Here is a 16616-nt window from a genome sequence, read left to right as displayed (position 1 = left end):
CTAATATAATGATATTACTATTTAATTAAAAATAGTTAGTTATAATTACTATTAATTATTTAATTAGGCTATATAGGATAATTTATTAACTAGATTTAATGATTTAAAAAAGTGAAAACAAACGAGAATAATAAATACTTAAATATCTAATTGAAAACCTAGAAAAGCATCGCAAAGAATAAAACTGTAACAACTCAAGCTTACGTATTGCTATCGATTTCATAATTTTTAAAATATATCTATTAAGGGTGAGCTTAAGCTGTTAGTATCAGAGCCAGATACAGATGGTGTGCCGAAGACATCAGGCCCCGAACGTGGTGAATTGTTAAATCCCAGAACATAAAAATGTGGAAACCTCTCATTTTAAAATCGTGAGGTTGACAACAATACATAACAAAATACTCACAGACCGGTGTTGTTCTTCACATTCGTAGAGTTATTGACAAAGAAAATATTATATAAAGTACGAAGATTTAAACTTCTAAACTTCAACGGAAGGAACTCCGAATGAAACAAAAAAAAAAAAAAGGAAAAAAAAAAAAAAAAAACTCTCACCATTCCCTAACGACGGGTTAATAATGTGCACCGCTAAAAAGGGCCAATTTACAAGCCTCCTCCATTTTTTCAACACACCAAGAATATGGGGTACGAAAATAGTCAATCCATCATTGACCACAGATCACCAACCTTCTCAAAACACAAGTATTATTTCAATATTTCTTGTTCTGTTTTCTTCTTACCCAATCAGATAAGCTGGGTCCTCGCTGGTAACAGAGACAGCAAACCAATGAAACTCTAAGCATTTACAGTTCATTGGTTCATTTTCTTTCAAAAGTTTCACGTTCTTCCTCGTACAGCTTCCAAAGTTTCATCAAGAACCTGTTAATGGTGGGTTTGTAAGAGAGGTGAATAGCAAAAGAGAAGAAGACATGGATGAACAGGCTTCGATAGCGAATAGCACAGGCGATACAATCGTTTGCTATGCGCCTAGCATGATCACAACAAATGGGGTGTGGCAAGGCGACAACCCTCTTGATTATTCTCTCCCTCTCTTCATCTTACAGTTAACAATGGTGGTTGTGATGACTCGCACTTTGGTTTTCCTCTTAAAACCCTTACGTCAACCTCGAGTCATCTCTGAAATTCTGGTGAGTTAAGATCACTTATCTAAATTACTTGTCATTTTATTTCCACGCTCTGTACTATCGGTTAGGAATCACGGATCTCCACAACAGATTGTCCACTTTGAGCATAAACTCTTATGGCTTTGCTTTGGATTTCCCATAAAGGTTTCGTACCGTTGTAGATGTATTTCTTTCTTATAAACCCATGATCATCCTCTTAAATAGCTGATGTGGGACTCCCCACCAACAATCCTCCCCTCGAACAAAGTACACCATAAAACTTCTCCTGAGGACTATGAAGTCCTCGAGCAGCCTCCCGTTAATTGAGACTCGACTCCTTTCTTTCGAGCCCTCGAACAAAGTACACCCTTTATTCGACACTTGAGTTCCTTTTTGACTTTACGTTCAAGGCTCACAACTTTTTTGTTCGACATGTGAGGAATTTATTGACGTGACTAAGTTAAGGGCATGACTTTGATATATATTAAGAATCACGAATCTTCACAACAGTATGATATTATCCACTTTGAGAATAAGCTCTCATAGTTTTGCTTTAGACTTCCCCTACCAATGTAGATATTAGATATATTTCTTACTCATGAACCTATGATCACCCGTAGGATTCCCCATTAACCCCTCACACTAACTCTGTTCAAATTGATGACGGCATTTGGAGCTTTAAACTTCGTTTCTGTGTGTAACAGGGCGGAGTGATTTTGGGGCCTTCGGTTCTAGGGAGGAGTACAGATTTTGCCAACACAGTATTTCCTTTAAGAAGTGTAATGGTGCTTGAAACAATGGCCAACGTGGGTCTTCTCTACTTTTTGTTCTTGGTTGGTGTGGAGATGGATCTGTCAGTGATTCGTCGAACTGGGTCGAAGGCAATGGCAATAGCTGTAGCAGGAATGATTCTTCCATTCAGCATAGGAGCTGCCTTTTCACTCCAGTTGCACAAAACAGATGAGGAATTGAACATCACTTACATTATGTTTCTTGGTATTGCGCTCTCCGTGACAGCTTTCCCAGTGCTAGCTAGAATTCTTGCAGAGCTTAAACTGATAAACTCAGAGATTGGAAGGATGGCTATGGCCTCTGCCCTTTTCAATGACATGTGTGCTTGGGCTCTCTTAGCTATAGCCATAGCCTTATCTGAGAATGATACCTCATCTATGGCTTCCTTATGGGTTATATTGTCAAGTACAGGCTTTGTTTTGTTTTGTATCTTCATCGTTCGACCCTTGATCTCGTGGATAATTCGAAAAACTCCAGAAGGGGAAAGTATCAGTGAGTTCTATATATGTTTGATCCTCACAGGGGTTATGATCTCAGGGTTTGTTACAGATGCCCTTGGAACACACTCGGTTTTTGGGGCTTTTGTGTTCGGTTTGGTTATCCCAAATGGATCACTTGGGGTGGCTTTAATTGAGAAACTTGAGGATTTTGTTTCAGGGCTTCTTCTCCCTCTCTTTTTTGCAATAAGTGGGCTTAAGACTAATGTGAATCGCATAGAAGGATCAACCTCTTGGGTAGCTATTCTATTGATCACTCTCCTTGCTTTTGCTGGAAAAATCATTGGAACTCTCCTTGCTTCCATTTGTTATCAGATGTCCTATCGAGAAGGTGTCACCTTAGGCTTGCTTATGAACACCAAAGGCCTTATTGAAATGATCATCCTCAATGTCGGAAAGGACCAAAAGGTAAACCCTCTCAACACATGCTTGTTAGGAATCACGATCCTCCATAATGGTATGATAGTTTGTTAGGAATCACGACTCTCCACAATGGTATAATATTTTATTAGGAATCACGACCCTCCACAATGGTATGATATTTTGTTAGGAATCACGACCCTCCGCAATGGTATGATATTTTGTTAGGAATCACGACCCTCCGCAATGGTATAATATTTTGTTAGGAATCATGACCCTTCATAATGATATGGTATTTTGTTAGGAATCACGACACTCAACAATGGTATGATATTGTCCACTTTGAGCAAAAGCTCTCGTGGCTTTGCTTTTGGCTTCCCCCAAAGGCTTCGAGAGATATATTCCTTGCTTATAAACCCATGATCAACCCCTTAATTAGCGGATGTGGGACTCCTCTTCCAACAATTCTCAACAATACTGTCCCTCCAAACACAAACAACATACATTGAGCTGAAATTCCCTATAAATCTAATAAGTTAGGGTTGAGTTTTCTCTTGCTATCCACCACGCACGCACCCATTATCCTAGATATTAAACACATGAGCAACAATAATGAATGCATACTAACCTGGAATGCTCTGCAGATAGAAGAAGTTGGGTTGTTTTTCCTTTTCCTCTTTTCAGGCCATTCTCACCAAAGTATCAATGTAAACATAATATGCAGGTGTTGGATGATAAAACGTTCACAGTTATGGTGATTGTAGCCCTGTTTATGACTGGGATAATAACGCCTGTAGTTACCATAATCTATAGGCCAACAAGAAGGTTTCTACCGTATAAGAAACGAACAATCCAAGCATCGAAACCAGATTCAGAGTTCAGAGTATTAGTTTGCATCCACACACCTCGAAATGTGCCAACGATCATTAACCTCCTTGATGCCTCAAACCCAACCAAAAGATCCCCAATTTGCATTTACGTTCTACACTTGGTCGAACTCACAGGCCGAGCCTCTGCCATGCTCATTGTCCACAACACCAGAAAATCAGGTCGCCCTGCCCTAAATCGAACCCAAGCTCAATCAGATCATATCATCAATGCATTCGAGAACTACGAGCAACACGTCGAATGCATCTCTGTTCAGCCGCTCACAGCCATTTCCCCCTACTCCACAATGCACGAAGACATCTGCAATTTAGCCGAGGATAAACGTGTGGCCTTCATAATCATCCCATTCCACAAGCAACAAACAGTGGATGGAGGAATGGAAGCCACAAATCCAGCGTTTAGATTGGTCAACCAAAATGTGTTAGCCAATGCCCCTTGTTCCGTCGGAATCCTAGTGGATCGAGGCTTAAACGGCTCGAATCGAGTCGCATCGAACAAGGAATGTCACTATAACATAACAATGTTGTTCTTCGGGGGACAAGACGATAGAGAAGCCCTATCATACGCATGGAGAATGTCAGAAAATCCGCGAGTAAGCTTAATCGTAATGCGATTCATCGCTGGAGAAGAAGCATCAGAACCAACACCAGAAGATAACACATTAATAGCTTCAACTACAGAAACAGAAGCCGACAGAGAGAGGAAACTGGACGAAGAACTCATAAAGGAATTCAGAACAAAAAACTCAAATAACGATTCAATATCTTACAACGAGAAAGTCTCGAACAACGGCGAGGAGACAGTAGCAGGCATAAGATCAATGGATGATGCTCACGACCTGTTCATCGTGGGGAGAGGAGAATCTCACATATCGCCTCTCACCGCGGGACTCACAGACTGGAGCGAATGTCCAGAGCTTGGAGCAATCGGCGATTTGTTAGCTTCGTCGGATTTTGCAGCGACGACTTCAGTTTTGGTAGTGCAACAGTTCGGAGCAGCAATTATGGCGGATCATGGAGACGAAGAAGATCCAAGCGAGCCCTTCCAAAGCTTGAGATCCACGAATTTGCGGCAACATTCTCCTTCATAACCTCAAAATATGTACAGTACATGATCATTGCATTATAGTATCCTACAGCTACTTTTACAGATACCTCCAAGTGGATCAACCCTAAAGCCTATTGATTCTTTGAGTTTTCATATTTGGGTTGACCCATGATATATTTATGGATTAGTTCGAAAATTCAATCCAAATTTTGTTCTAATTGAATGATTCCACGACTCTACTTTCATCATCCAACACCTTCCCTCGAACAAAGCACGCCTCCCCGTTAGACGAACACGACTCTCTACAATGGTATGATATTGTCCACTTTGAGTATAAGCTCTCATCAAAAGGCCTCACACCAATTAAGAGTGTATTCTTAGATTATAAACCCATGGTCATTTCCTAAATTAACCGATGTGGGACTTTCATCATCCAACACGATTAACATAGATCAATCTGACTTAGTCAAACATTGATTTTTAAATGAGCTTGGATCAAACTTGAGTCAAGTTTGAGGCCGTGTTTGAACCCTGTTGAGAATTTTTTAAAAGCATAGACTAAAAAAAACCTAGAAATATCAGGGTTTCTTAGTACTAACCGGTAGGGATGTTTATAGGACAGAGCGGGGATGGAAAAACGTTTCTCGTCTCTATTTCCGCTACCTATTTTATTTTTCATCATTACAAAATTTCTCATTTATTTCTCATTTATCATGTATAATTTTTTTTCTCATTTATTATTCTTAAAAAAAAATAGCTATTTTAAAGCTTTCAATTTTAAATATAACCTTCATTAAAAATGGTATAAAAATATTAATAAATTAATATATATTTATCGATTTAAATTTTCAAATTTTAATATTACACCGTCTTTTAACATGAAAATTAACTAATTTATTTTTTAATATAGTAAAAAAAGTGCATATTTATATATATATATATTAAACAGGGTGGGACTGTGATGAAGAATATTCGAAAAATATTCCTTACTTTCTCTAAATGTAGAAAGGGGCGAGACATTTCTACCCCGGACTCGAGCAATGATATGATATTGTTCACTTTGACTATAAGGGCTGCTGGCTTTTCTTTGGGCTTCCCAAGACGTAAGACCAATGAAGTTAGTATTCCTCATTTATAAATTCATGATCATTTCTTAAATTAGCCAATGTTGGACTTTGATCATTAGAACTTATGCTCAAAGTGGACAATATCATACCATTGTGGAGAGTCGTGTTCGTCTAACATGGTATCAGAGTCATGCCCTAAATTTAGTCGTGCCAACAGATTGGTAAATCCTCAAATGTCGAACAAAGGACTCAAAAGAAGTCAAGCCTGCTCGAAGTCAGTAAAAAATGACTAAGATTCTAAAGGAGTCAAGGCTCGATTAAGGGGAGACGTACTTTGTTTGAGAGGAGGTGTTGGATGATGAAAGTCTCGTATCGGTTAATTTAGGGAATGATCATAGCATAATATTGTGGAGAGGATTTAATATATAAATAAATAAATAAAGAAAAAAAGAAAAGGTGTAGAGGCTAAGTTCTGCTTCTTCTGCCATCGAGAATCCAACAAAATTCTTGGGTGATTACAATCTTCAAGGACTTCCATTACGAAGAATTGAATTTCTTGTCCACCATTTTTGCAGCAGCATGCTTTTGAAGACTTCCATTTTCAATCCCGTTCCGACTACTACGCCACCTCTTCGTCCCCCGCTCTTCTCCAGCTCCCCTTCCAGGTTCCATCACTCTCTTAATCAACTCTCTCCTTCATTGTGTCAATGCTATTCCATTTTCAGCTCTTGTACATATTTTCTTTCCGTTAATTTGCTCTCGTTCTATTTTTTTGGATTCTTGTGTCTGTTTGTGTGTATGCAGGGCAAATCTTACTGAAAATATAGCCATTGAGGGCCGCAACCTCACCTTCTCGATCACGACGAGGCAGGGCAAAATTGTGCCTATTCTTAGGGATTGCTCACTCCGGATTCCGTCAGGACAGTTTTGGATGCTTCTTGGACCTAATGGCTGTGGAAAATCCACTCTCTTGAAGGTACAATCCGGATTCACTCACGTTTCCCTTTCCGTAATCTGTATTCGAAGGATTTGGATTGTGATACAGAGGCCTGATTGAACATTTTTTTCCCTCTTTGAAAGAAGTTTTCTGTTGTTTAGAATAAAATTGAGTCCATACATGTTTCATAACTATTATCTAAAAGAAAAAACAAAAGAAGAGAAAATAGTGACTTCGCTGTGCATTGCACTAACATTTTTTTTTTTTTAATAAGAAACGAAAATTGTTCATTCAATTAATGAAAAGAGACCAATGCTTAAAGGATGAAAGCTTCCCAAAGGAGTAAATAGAAGCAACCAAGTAGGATTATCCAAAAAATTCTAAAACATTTCTCTAAAAAAGAAAAAAAAATTATCCTACCAAAACACCGAAATAGAAGTCGAGAATGCTGAGCTCCAAGCAAAAGAGATCGAAGGAGGGAGGAGCTGAAGAAAATTGATTTTGGAGGCTGAAAAGAAATTCCAAACAAACCTGAAGATTCTGACCAAACTGAAGCAGAAAATTGGAAGAAACTGATAAAGAGAAGAACAGAAACCCATAAAAGCATAATCAAATTCCATATTTAACAGTTTTGGAAACAAATTAAAAAATTGTTCTGATCTGAACGTGATTTGTCAAACATGCCGAAAATCCTTACTGTCTTGTATTTTTCATACTATAGTGAAGTCACTCTAATCTCTGTGGAGGTTCCATCTACTCTAATGCAAGCTTTGAGAGATAATAAGGATGTTATGTATTATGTTTATAGCCGGGGCTTGAACCTTTGACTTTAGAGAGCATCTTCTTACATTTCAAGTTCTTATTGAGACAACTCTTTGGGTATTGCGACTCGTATTTCTTAGTATCCAAAAGAGTACAAAATTTAACACCACTATCAAATGGGCCCTAATATGTCACCATACTTTTGTAGTTCAATAGATCAAAATGATGCAAGTTATAAGTCCTCGATGTGTTCACCTATGTAGGTCTTGGCTGGTCTTTTGAATGCGTCAACTGGTGCAGTATACGTCAAGAAGCCAAAGTGCTTTGTCTTCCAAAACCCCGATTATCAGGTTACCTTCCTTCATTGTTTTAACCTTCGACTGGTATATGATAAAATTGCAGCTGAATTTAACCCCTTGGAAGAGAATTTACTTTTATGGCACAATTCCTCTTTTTAAGTAAGTAAATATGTTTTGTTTTAACTGTGTGCCTTTTGCTCTTGAAGTGATTGTTGGTTTATTTTGATGTAGTTGGTTTTGCATCCGAGCCACATTGAAAGTTATTATATTAGTTACTACTAACTAGCTATAGTCAGCTCATCCATCCTCTAGAGGACTTCTGTATTCTATTTGTGAAGCCATCATCAAAACTTAATGCCATTGATTTGAAGAATGGACTTTGTTAGGAAAAGTACAGCAAAAGTAGGGTTTGAACTCTGTAACTATGAGATATGAATGCAAAAATACATGACTGATTACTGACTCAACATGATTACTTTCATCTTTGAAAAAATAGGGTGTGTTGCATCTTAAACTTTCAATTTGAGTTTGATTAATTCTTGTTGTTGACATTGTTACTTAAATGTTGATTGGGCATGTTGACTAGACAATGGAGTAATTATTTAACATGATGTGGCAACAATTAGCATGAGAGAGTGGACTAGTTGAATAACAAGTTCGGGTGGGTCAATTTTTTTTTATTTATAGGCTGCTCGTCCCACCAAATTTTTATGCTACTTTATCCTTATTTTATCTAGTTGACATATTTCCTTTTGTCATGTCATTTACAACTTTTTATCCAAATTGTAAATTATGTTAATATTTTAGTACCAATAATAATGGGGTATGAACTTAATAAATCAATTAAAAAAAAAAGTTTAGGAATACAATTAAGCTTTTGAGAGTTTAGTGTCAACACGACCGAATTCAAGGATTAGGTTTGAAATTTGACCTAAAATATATCCTTATAAGATGATAGAAACAGAAAGCACAAAGTTGCTGGCTTGAGAAAATTTATTGAATTTCAAACATGCATATGCATTCTTGCAAATAAACAAGCTGTACGGGTTTATCATCTTTCTTTTTGCACATATTGTTGTAGTGAACATTTGCTGCAAATAATTCTTTTGTTTGCCAGGTTGTGATGCCTACTGTGGAAGCTGACGTTGCATTTGGCCTCGGTAAGTTAAATCTGACCAATGAAGAAGTTAAATCAAGGGTTCTGGAAGCTCTGAGCTCGGTTGGCATGTCCAGCTACCTTCAGGCAAGCCATATAGTTTTGTAGTTTATCAAAATAGGAAGTTATAAACAACAGCTGAAATTAGTTTGAAAGTTCCTAATTCTTGTTCCTCAGAGATCCGTTCAAACGCTGAGTGGTGGTCAGAAGCAAAGGGTTGCCATTGCTGGTGCTTTGGCTGAAGCATGTAAAGTGCTTCTATTAGATGAACTGACCACATTCCTCGATGAGAAGGATCAGGTATTTCATATCATACAAGTAGATTTTGTGAATGTTCCATCACATAATCCCAATGGTAGAATTTGACATGCTGTGCTGATAGCAAACAAATCTGGTCTCCACCCATTCCCTAGGCGGCCAATGTGATAGGCTTGGAATGTTCAGAGATATCCTTCAAAATTTGGTTCATGGTTTAAGGTTGAAAATTTATTAATTAAAACCTCAATTAGATAGGTTAAACTTTTCTAGGGATTCGTAGGGTAGGTCATGAGCGTAATAAATTATTTACTAGAAACTTGATACAGACACACGTTTTCTTCATTTACTTAATCCTTAAATTCGTACACGAGCAAGGGTTGGAAGTCATATGTACTATTAAAGCTTCCTAACAAATTGAAGTACTTATTATTATGACAAATTAATAAGGAGTAAAATAGCCCTTTTTATGCACAATAGAGTTCTTGTTAAACTATTAAAGATAAATTAATGTAGTATCAAGTTTCTAAATAAATTGCATGTAGTATGGAGACTAAAATAGAACATTTTAAAGATAGAGAAACTAAAATAGACCATTTAAATTTTAGGAGACAAAACGAAATATGTAGGAAAGTCTGAGGACCAAAATAAAATTTGAACAAATTATTCACTTTTTGAGGTTGTGTCTATCCTATTATCTTGTTATCCTTTTTCAACATTTTCTTTTCTAAAACAGATGGGGGTGATCAAAGCAGTTAGGAGTTCTTTGCACAATTCTGAAGATGTTTCAGCATTATGGGTGACCCATCGCTTAGAAGAACTCGAGTATGCGGATGGCGCTATCTACATGGAAGACGGGAAAGTCATCATGCATGGTGATGTGGAAAGTGTCCAAAGTTTCATCAAAATGAAACAATCAGATTATATCAAGCGTATTTACTATTCGTGACTGTCATCTTTCTTTCAATTGATGTTTTTCTTGTTGCATTATTATAACATTGCAGCATATAGTTTTGTATCATCTAGTTCCATAATAAAATCATTCAGTTGTTGCATTATTTCGTTACATAATGAAGAAAGGTCATACTCTGACTATACCACTCGAGTCCTCTGCTTATTGAACTTTGTTTTTATATTATCTTCTCCTTTTCTGCTTCCATGTAATTAACCTTGATGGATATATCAACCGCTATATATTGGCTGTAACGTCATATGTTTTATGGCAATTACCTTCTGATATACTATGCGCTTTTTTATGCCAAGTATTATATCATATGAAATATTATCAGGTACAATATTTTGGCTTCTTGAAGTTTATTTGCATATATCTGGATTTGGTTGAATACTTTTTGTTGGCTGTTTGTGCTTTTGTGGAGTCTGAAGATTAATCAGGTTTGATTTTAGCACAAGTTCAAGTTCGCCTTAGAGCTTGAGATAAATCCATTACAAGTCCAAGTGAAGAGGTCCTTGAAGCTAGCATCGTGGTGTGACATCGAGGCGGTAGCATTGTGGTTTAAGAAGAAGTCTATTGGAGCTCATGTTACAGGTAAATTACAAATGTTCGATGAGTTGATATACCTTCAAGATCGCCTTAGAGCTCGAGATAAATCTGTTATAAGTCCAAGTGAAGAGGTTCTTGAAGCTAGCATCGTGGTGTTAGAAGAAGTCTACTGGAACTCATGTTACAAGTAAATTTACAAATGATCTATTCGATGAGTTGATATACATTCAAGGAAGCTTATGAGATTTGTATTGATCTTTTCTTATTATAATCTTCTCAACCGAGATTACAATCTAGTGAATGATGATTGATGATCCAAATACATAAATTTCTATTACAAATTCTCTTTTTTCTATTGTTTTGATTTGTCAGAAGGGAAATTGAAGATCCTAAAATCTCTTCAAAGTCCTAATAGTTGGAACGGTGATTCATCTTTGGTGGTTTTCTGCAACATCCTTTGGTTGATGAAAAGTATAAAAAGGTGATGTTTTGTGCAGAAAAACTTTTTGTTTGTTTGTTTTCTTGTCTTTCTTTCTTCCTTCAAATGCCTTCCACACTGACATTGGCATTATATATTTATCAGCTATGGCTGCAGCTAAAGCAGTGGACTTGTCACCAAATTTCAACTTGAGAGAGTGGCACATGGATCACCACTTTCTTAGAAAAGCATCCAAGGTTTCCCTCTTTGATTTTGAGTTTGATTAACTGCATGCCATCTTATATTCAAGTTATCTTACATTTTTTCAAATCATTCCCTTATATTTTAGAAAATAGATTTTTATACTTGAAACTTGTGTTATTTCTTGTGTCAACCTAATTTGTTAGTGTTTAATTAATTCTGTGTACCAGTTTCATCTAAAACTACAGTTCAACAAAATAATATGATGAACCAAAGATTGAACTATTAGATGTTTCAAATTACTTTTAAAAGCAAAGTTAGTATACAATTTTTAATATTTCTATGTTTTACCGTTAATGTCAATGTAATTCCTCTCTCTCTCTGAATAAATATAATTACACTGAGTTATTTATGGTGGCACTAAAATATGGGTCAAATAAATTCTATTGACTTCATCGGTTACATATTCATAAAAGTATTTGCATTCATAAATAGTAATCTCATCTTTTACAAAGTTGATCCTCTTGGATCACGAAGTTCATGTGGGCACCACTTGTTGCTATCCATGAATTGATTGCAAATTGGTATTATTTGCTATTTATAAATAGATAATAAATAGATAATAATTAACTTAAATGAGTATAACTTAGCAGTAATTAACATATATTACTTTCTTTTTTAAGCCTGAGGTTTAAATTTTCATACTTTTTCATTTTTTGTATTAAAAAAATGATTCAATCCTTAGAGCCATGTAAAAACTTCATCAAATCATATAGGACATGTCATGGGACTATGCATTGGATTTTGTAGGTAGTTGAGATATTCATTTGTAGTTGATAGAGTGTCTATAACAATAGTTATCAGGAAACTATTCAAATAACACCGTTTGAGGCTCTTTATAGGAAGAGGTATCGGTCATATGTGTTTTAGGACGAAGTGGGGAAGCACAAACTTTTAGGACCCAAGTTGGTTCATTTTACTAACGAAGCGGTGCAAAACATTAGAATGAGAATGTGAGCTGCATAGAGTAGGTAGAAAAACTATGCTGACTCAAGGAGAAAAAATTTGAAGTTCATAGTTGGTGATCACGTGTTCTTGAAGGTTGCACTTGTGAAAGGGATATTAAGGTTTGGGAAGAAAAGAAAATTAAACCCGCTATTTATCGTGCCATTTGAGGTTTTGAAGCGAATTGGGCCTTTGGCTTATTGTTTGACACTGCCTGCAGCTATGGCTGCATTTCATGATGTGTTTCATGTCTCTATGTCATGTAGATATATAGCATACCCATCACATATTATATACTTGGATCTATTCCACTTGAGGGAAGATCTGAGTTATGCAGAAAGGTCAACATAAATTTGTACGAGAGAAATAAAGACTTTTTGCATAAGAGGAAGATGACACCAGCAAAAGTATTATGGGAGAATCATCTATTGAAGCAACCTGAGAATGAGAAGATGAAATAAAGACCAATTACCCAAAGTTGTTTAAGAACTAGAATTTTTTTAGGGATGAAAGCTTTTAAGGAGGAAAGAAATTGTAGTAAAAAAAAAAAAGAAAAAAGAAAAAAAGAAGGGAAAACCGAAATCTTGGCGTTGATTAGCAACAAGCAACGCCCAACAACCTATTGCCCTGTTGAAAATATAGGAATGAAATCTATTGTTGATCATTCGTCTTCAAACCCTTGTAGCATGACACATGAATTTCTATATAGAGCTTAGATATGAGCATGCTTTGTTGTTTCCTGCCACTCTGTTATGATTATGTATGTGCCTCTTTATGTTATTAGGTTGTTATGACGAGGCTGCTTTAGTGATGAGTTATTTATACACAACCCACATATTTATCTTAGTTGGTACTGACACGTGACCTCTCTCCTCATGTTTATGGTATTTTTAGCTTACTATGATGAGACTACTAGAGGGATGCCAACTAGCCTGAAGTAGCTAGAAGTTATTTGTTGGTTCAGGTACGAGGTCATTGCTCTCGTGTTTATGATGTTATGAGGTTACTATGATGAAGCTCTAGAGGGTCGTTGACTAACTTGTAGTAGCAGTGAGTTTTTTATGATTATTCCACGTATGTATCTCAGTTGGTTAAGCAAATAAATAGCTAGTTGCACACCTAGACTAGCTAAGCCTAGAAATACGACCTTTATGTTTCAAGATAATTATTATGCATGAATGTTTAGAGCCGGATGAGTATTAAGTATCAAGATCTATGACTTGAATCTTTACAACACTTTTGTTCCAGCAAATGAGGCTAGTTACGGAGTATTTTTATATTCATCCATGCTACCCTTCTCTAGTGCATTTCAAAGCAACAAGGTTATGAGGTAGATATAGACCAGAATCATATACTATGTCGAAGTTTTTCTCTTTTACTTTTTCCTATGCTTTTGGGCGTTAGAGACTAGAAGGCATAGAGTTTCTTTTGAAAACTGTGAGGAGTTGTCTTCAACATTATTACAGTGAATAAAGGGATTTGGTCTTAGTTATCTTATATTATAGGCACATTTTTACTGCAATTTAGGTAAAAATTACCGCTCTCTCACAAAAATGCAAAATCACATTTAGGTTCTTCAAAATTTAACTCTTTTTATACCCAATCTCTTTCATTTAGCTATTCATGATGAAAAAATATGCACTTTAGTTTGTTTTTACATCCTTTAGAACTAGTTTAAAATCATAGATAAGAATTTTCAATATAGCTAAATCAGATCGGTTACAAATTAATTCTTACTCTGATGCTAATTAGGGTGTGAATCTAGACGTTAGAAGGTCTGTTGTGTTTTTTTTGGAGAATTTTTGGTTTTGTGGCCATCTAAATTACATGGTAGTAGCAAGATCATCACAAAATCATAATATTGATCGTTAGCATGTAAAGCTAATTATTGAATGAAATCAATGAAAACCTATTGGACTTATCTATCATTTAGTGTTGTAACTTTAGTGCACAATCTCTAGCCATTTTCCATTGAAGAAGCAAGCATGTGGAGCTTGATGTTCACTTACTAGATACAAAGTTCTTGCAAAAGACATTATGGTATATTCGTCCGCAACGAACTTACCAAACTATTAGAGAAACAACTCTTCAACGGACTTACCAAATCACTAAAAACATGCATGAGTTGGATTGAGTTGAATTAAAAAACCCAATTTTCCATTTGAGTTGGGTTAAAACCCCAATTTCCCAATCGATTTCTTTCTCTCTCTCAATTTACCTTAAATTTCGAGCAGAAGACAAAATCATTAATATGCTGACAAAACCTCAATTGATATTTATTTAGACTAATTATAAATATCAACCTAATGAAACTTAATATAGATAAATTAAATAGAATTTTAAGTTATGAGTGTGGGACTCCTTAGATAAAGTTATATTTTAAGAAGTGGCGTTAAGCTAGCATCAAGGTAGTAGTGATTTTGGTCTAGACCAATCAAGTAAGTGCCTCTACTATCTGTTTGGTTGGAATAATTGTTTTATGTATGATGACACGTGCCTCATAGCTGTTTCACGTGTCATATGTATTCTATGTCATGTTATGCTATGCTACACTATGTTATGTTAAACTACGCTATGTGATGTTATGATACGTCATGATATGTCATGATATGCTATGTTATGTTAAGCTACGCTATGTGATGTTTTGAGTTTTCTTCAATGGTGGACAGAGTTGAGGGAATAGGATAGGGACGGTTTCGAGGCTTCCTTCCTTCACCAAACCTCTAGGCAATCCTCCTTAGGACACGTAGTAACAAGTTTGAGAAGGAAAGATGGATTATAGCTTTCAAATTTGAAGTAAATTCGAGAACACTATACCCAAAATCTAAACACTCGTAACTCTCGATTGAACTTGTTTCTTGTTTCTATTAGTTGCCAAACTCCATAATTTATAAAGGAATGATCCACCACTATTGAAATGTCTAAAATCATCACAATTCCATTTTTGTGTTTTCTGGATCATTCGCTGAAATTATCTGCTTCGACTAGGGTTTTACTGACCTAGTTTTGAATACTAGCCGTTGGATGTGATGATCTATGAGTATTCTAGATCATATCCAATTTTGGAGGAGATCCAACGGCTGAGATTTGAGTTTCGAAGAATTTTGTGCAGATGGTCAAGATAGATACTCTAATTTTGATTAGAGTGACATTTTTTGTGATTATCCATTCTTTAAGGGGTATTTTGGCAATTTACCATTTTTATTATTTAAATATTATTTTTCTTGAAAAATTTAGAATTTTCTAAAAATTTATCTACCTCCTCTTGACCAATTTTCCCTTTTTTAGTATCTTGAAAATCTTACACAATAAAATGTTAAAAATCGAGGAAGTTTAATAAAAATTGAAAATTTCCATTTTCTAATTTTCTTTTCCAATTTTTTTGTTTCATTGTTTTCCAAACCTTGTACAACCTAGTATAAACTACCTGTTTTTGGAAACCTTTGAGTTCTTGGGTGTTACATGATATGATGACATGATGATGATGTATGATAACATGATGATGTAAGAGGCAGATGACGATATGACTTAATATGATGATATTCCATATTAAGATAATGTGCATGTACTAAATGACATAATACAGTATGATGAAGAGTTTTTAAGACACAACTCTAAATGATGTTAATGATGATGAACGTATGAAAACAAATGCATGCATGTTATCTAGAGTAATATGTGAATGATATATAGGGTTATGTCATAAGAACAATTTAAGATGAAAACTATAAGGATCTCATGCATATTGTGTATTCATATACATTTGGTTACTTCCCCATTTATGATGATGAGTACGGACGCGTGCATTATGATGATGATTATGATGATCAGACCTTGCATGATATTCGAAGATTTGTTGACCTTCAAACGTTTAGCTACGAACAACTAGCCAGACTATGATGGGTCTAGGGGGTGCGAATTGCCTGGGGACTCATGTTCGCACATGTGAGTCGTGTGTAGGGAAGTACTACATATCCAATTTTGTCTGGACTGGAGGCCACCTCTATAATGGTTTGACCGATAGGTCCCTAATCATGAGTTGCATGTGTTTGTATTCCCTAACCGCAATAGTGGAGTCACTTATTGAGTATTTCTTAAAGTACTCAAGTTGTATCCTACTTTTATTTTTCAGGTAAAGGCAAGGTACCCCCGTACGAATGACGACGACAACTTAAGTAAAAACCATGACATATGCATAGGATAATGATATTTAAATTATTAGACTACAGGTTAATATAGGGCATGTTTGTTTTCAATATTTACTTTATTCTATTTAATATTTCGTTTGCATCGCTTTAAGTCATTTC

At 35.8% G+C, this 16616-nt stretch overlaps 2 protein-coding genes and 2 long non-coding RNA genes across 8 annotated transcripts; 3 read left to right on the top strand and 1 right to left on the bottom strand.

Annotated features, from left to right (window-relative positions):
* Nucleotides 1–713: 713 nt before the first annotated feature.
* On the bottom strand, nucleotides 714–4569 carry LOC111472369. 2 transcript variants are annotated; one of them, XR_002715412.1, is made up of 4 exons: nucleotides 4431–4569; nucleotides 3679–4217; nucleotides 3402–3580; nucleotides 714–879 (listed from the first exon to the last, which is right to left on the bottom strand). It is a non-coding gene; the product is annotated as an uncharacterized LOC111472369 (long non-coding RNA). The 2 variants fall into 2 exon arrangements; XR_002715411.1 differs by having other exon boundaries at nucleotides 3679–4281; nucleotides 4431–4547.
* Nucleotides 877–4800, top strand: LOC111472367 (cation/H(+) antiporter 15). Its single transcript, XM_023118051.1, has 3 exons — nucleotides 877–1148; nucleotides 1829–2821; nucleotides 3498–4800. Exons 1-3 carry the CDS (start codon nucleotides 930–932, stop codon nucleotides 4749–4751), a joined length of 2466 nt encoding a protein of 821 aa, XP_022973819.1. The 5' UTR covers nucleotides 877–929; the 3' UTR covers nucleotides 4752–4800.
* Nucleotides 4801–5951: 1151 nt separating this feature from the next.
* On the top strand, nucleotides 5952–10247 carry LOC111472377 (ABC transporter I family member 10). The gene is made up of 7 exons (XM_023118060.1): nucleotides 5952–5996; nucleotides 6238–6440; nucleotides 6580–6751; nucleotides 7738–7824; nucleotides 8891–9016; nucleotides 9107–9229; nucleotides 9921–10247. The coding sequence occupies exons 1-7, from the start codon at nucleotides 5952–5954 to the stop codon at nucleotides 10131–10133; spliced, it is 969 nt and encodes a 322-aa protein (XP_022973828.1). The 3' UTR covers nucleotides 10134–10247.
* A 69-nt stretch (nucleotides 10248–10316) lies between these two features.
* On the top strand, nucleotides 10317–13569 carry LOC111472368. 4 transcript variants are annotated; one of them, XR_002715409.1, is made up of 4 exons: nucleotides 10317–10730; nucleotides 11058–11166; nucleotides 11269–11360; nucleotides 13204–13569. It is a non-coding gene; the product is annotated as an uncharacterized LOC111472368 (long non-coding RNA). The 4 variants fall into 4 exon arrangements; XR_002715410.1 differs by lacking the exon at nucleotides 13204–13569 and having other exon boundaries at nucleotides 10317–10473; nucleotides 10568–10730; nucleotides 11269–13185; XR_002715408.1 differs by lacking the exon at nucleotides 13204–13569 and having other exon boundaries at nucleotides 11061–11166; nucleotides 11269–13185.
* The last annotated feature ends 3047 nt before the right edge of the window (nucleotides 13570–16616 follow it).

This window comes from Cucurbita maxima, unplaced genomic scaffold (assembly GCF_002738345.1).
Source record: "Cucurbita maxima cultivar Rimu unplaced genomic scaffold, Cmax_1.0 Cma_Scf00070, whole genome shotgun sequence".
NCBI lineage: Eukaryota > Viridiplantae > Streptophyta > Magnoliopsida > Cucurbitales > Cucurbitaceae > Cucurbita > Cucurbita maxima.
This window is presented reverse-complemented; position numbering and strand designations above follow the sequence as displayed.

What these genes read in the sequence shown, in the direction of transcription:
- LOC111472367 (XM_023118051.1), top strand. Translation starts at nt 930, where the DNA reads ATGGATGAACAGGCTTCGATAGCGAATAGCACAGGCGATACAATCGTT. An exon ending in GAGTCATCTCTGAAATTCTG is followed by an intron (nt 1,149 to 1,828) that starts GTGAGTTAAGAT and finishes TGTGTGTAACAG; the next exon opens with GGCGGAGTGATTTTGGGGCC. An exon ending in ATGTCGGAAAGGACCAAAAG is followed by an intron (nt 2,822 to 3,497) that starts GTAAACCCTCTC and finishes CATAATATGCAG; the next exon opens with GTGTTGGATGATAAAACGTT.
- LOC111472377 (XM_023118060.1), top strand. Translation starts at nt 5,952, where the DNA reads ATGGTATCAGAGTCATGCCCTAAATTTAGTCGTGCCAACAGATTG. An exon ending in GAAAATCCACTCTCTTGAAG is followed by an intron (nt 6,752 to 7,737) that starts GTACAATCCGGA and finishes TCACCTATGTAG; the next exon opens with GTCTTGGCTGGTCTTTTGAA. An exon ending in TCCTCGATGAGAAGGATCAG is followed by an intron (nt 9,230 to 9,920) that starts GTATTTCATATC and finishes TTTCTAAAACAG; the next exon opens with ATGGGGGTGATCAAAGCAGT.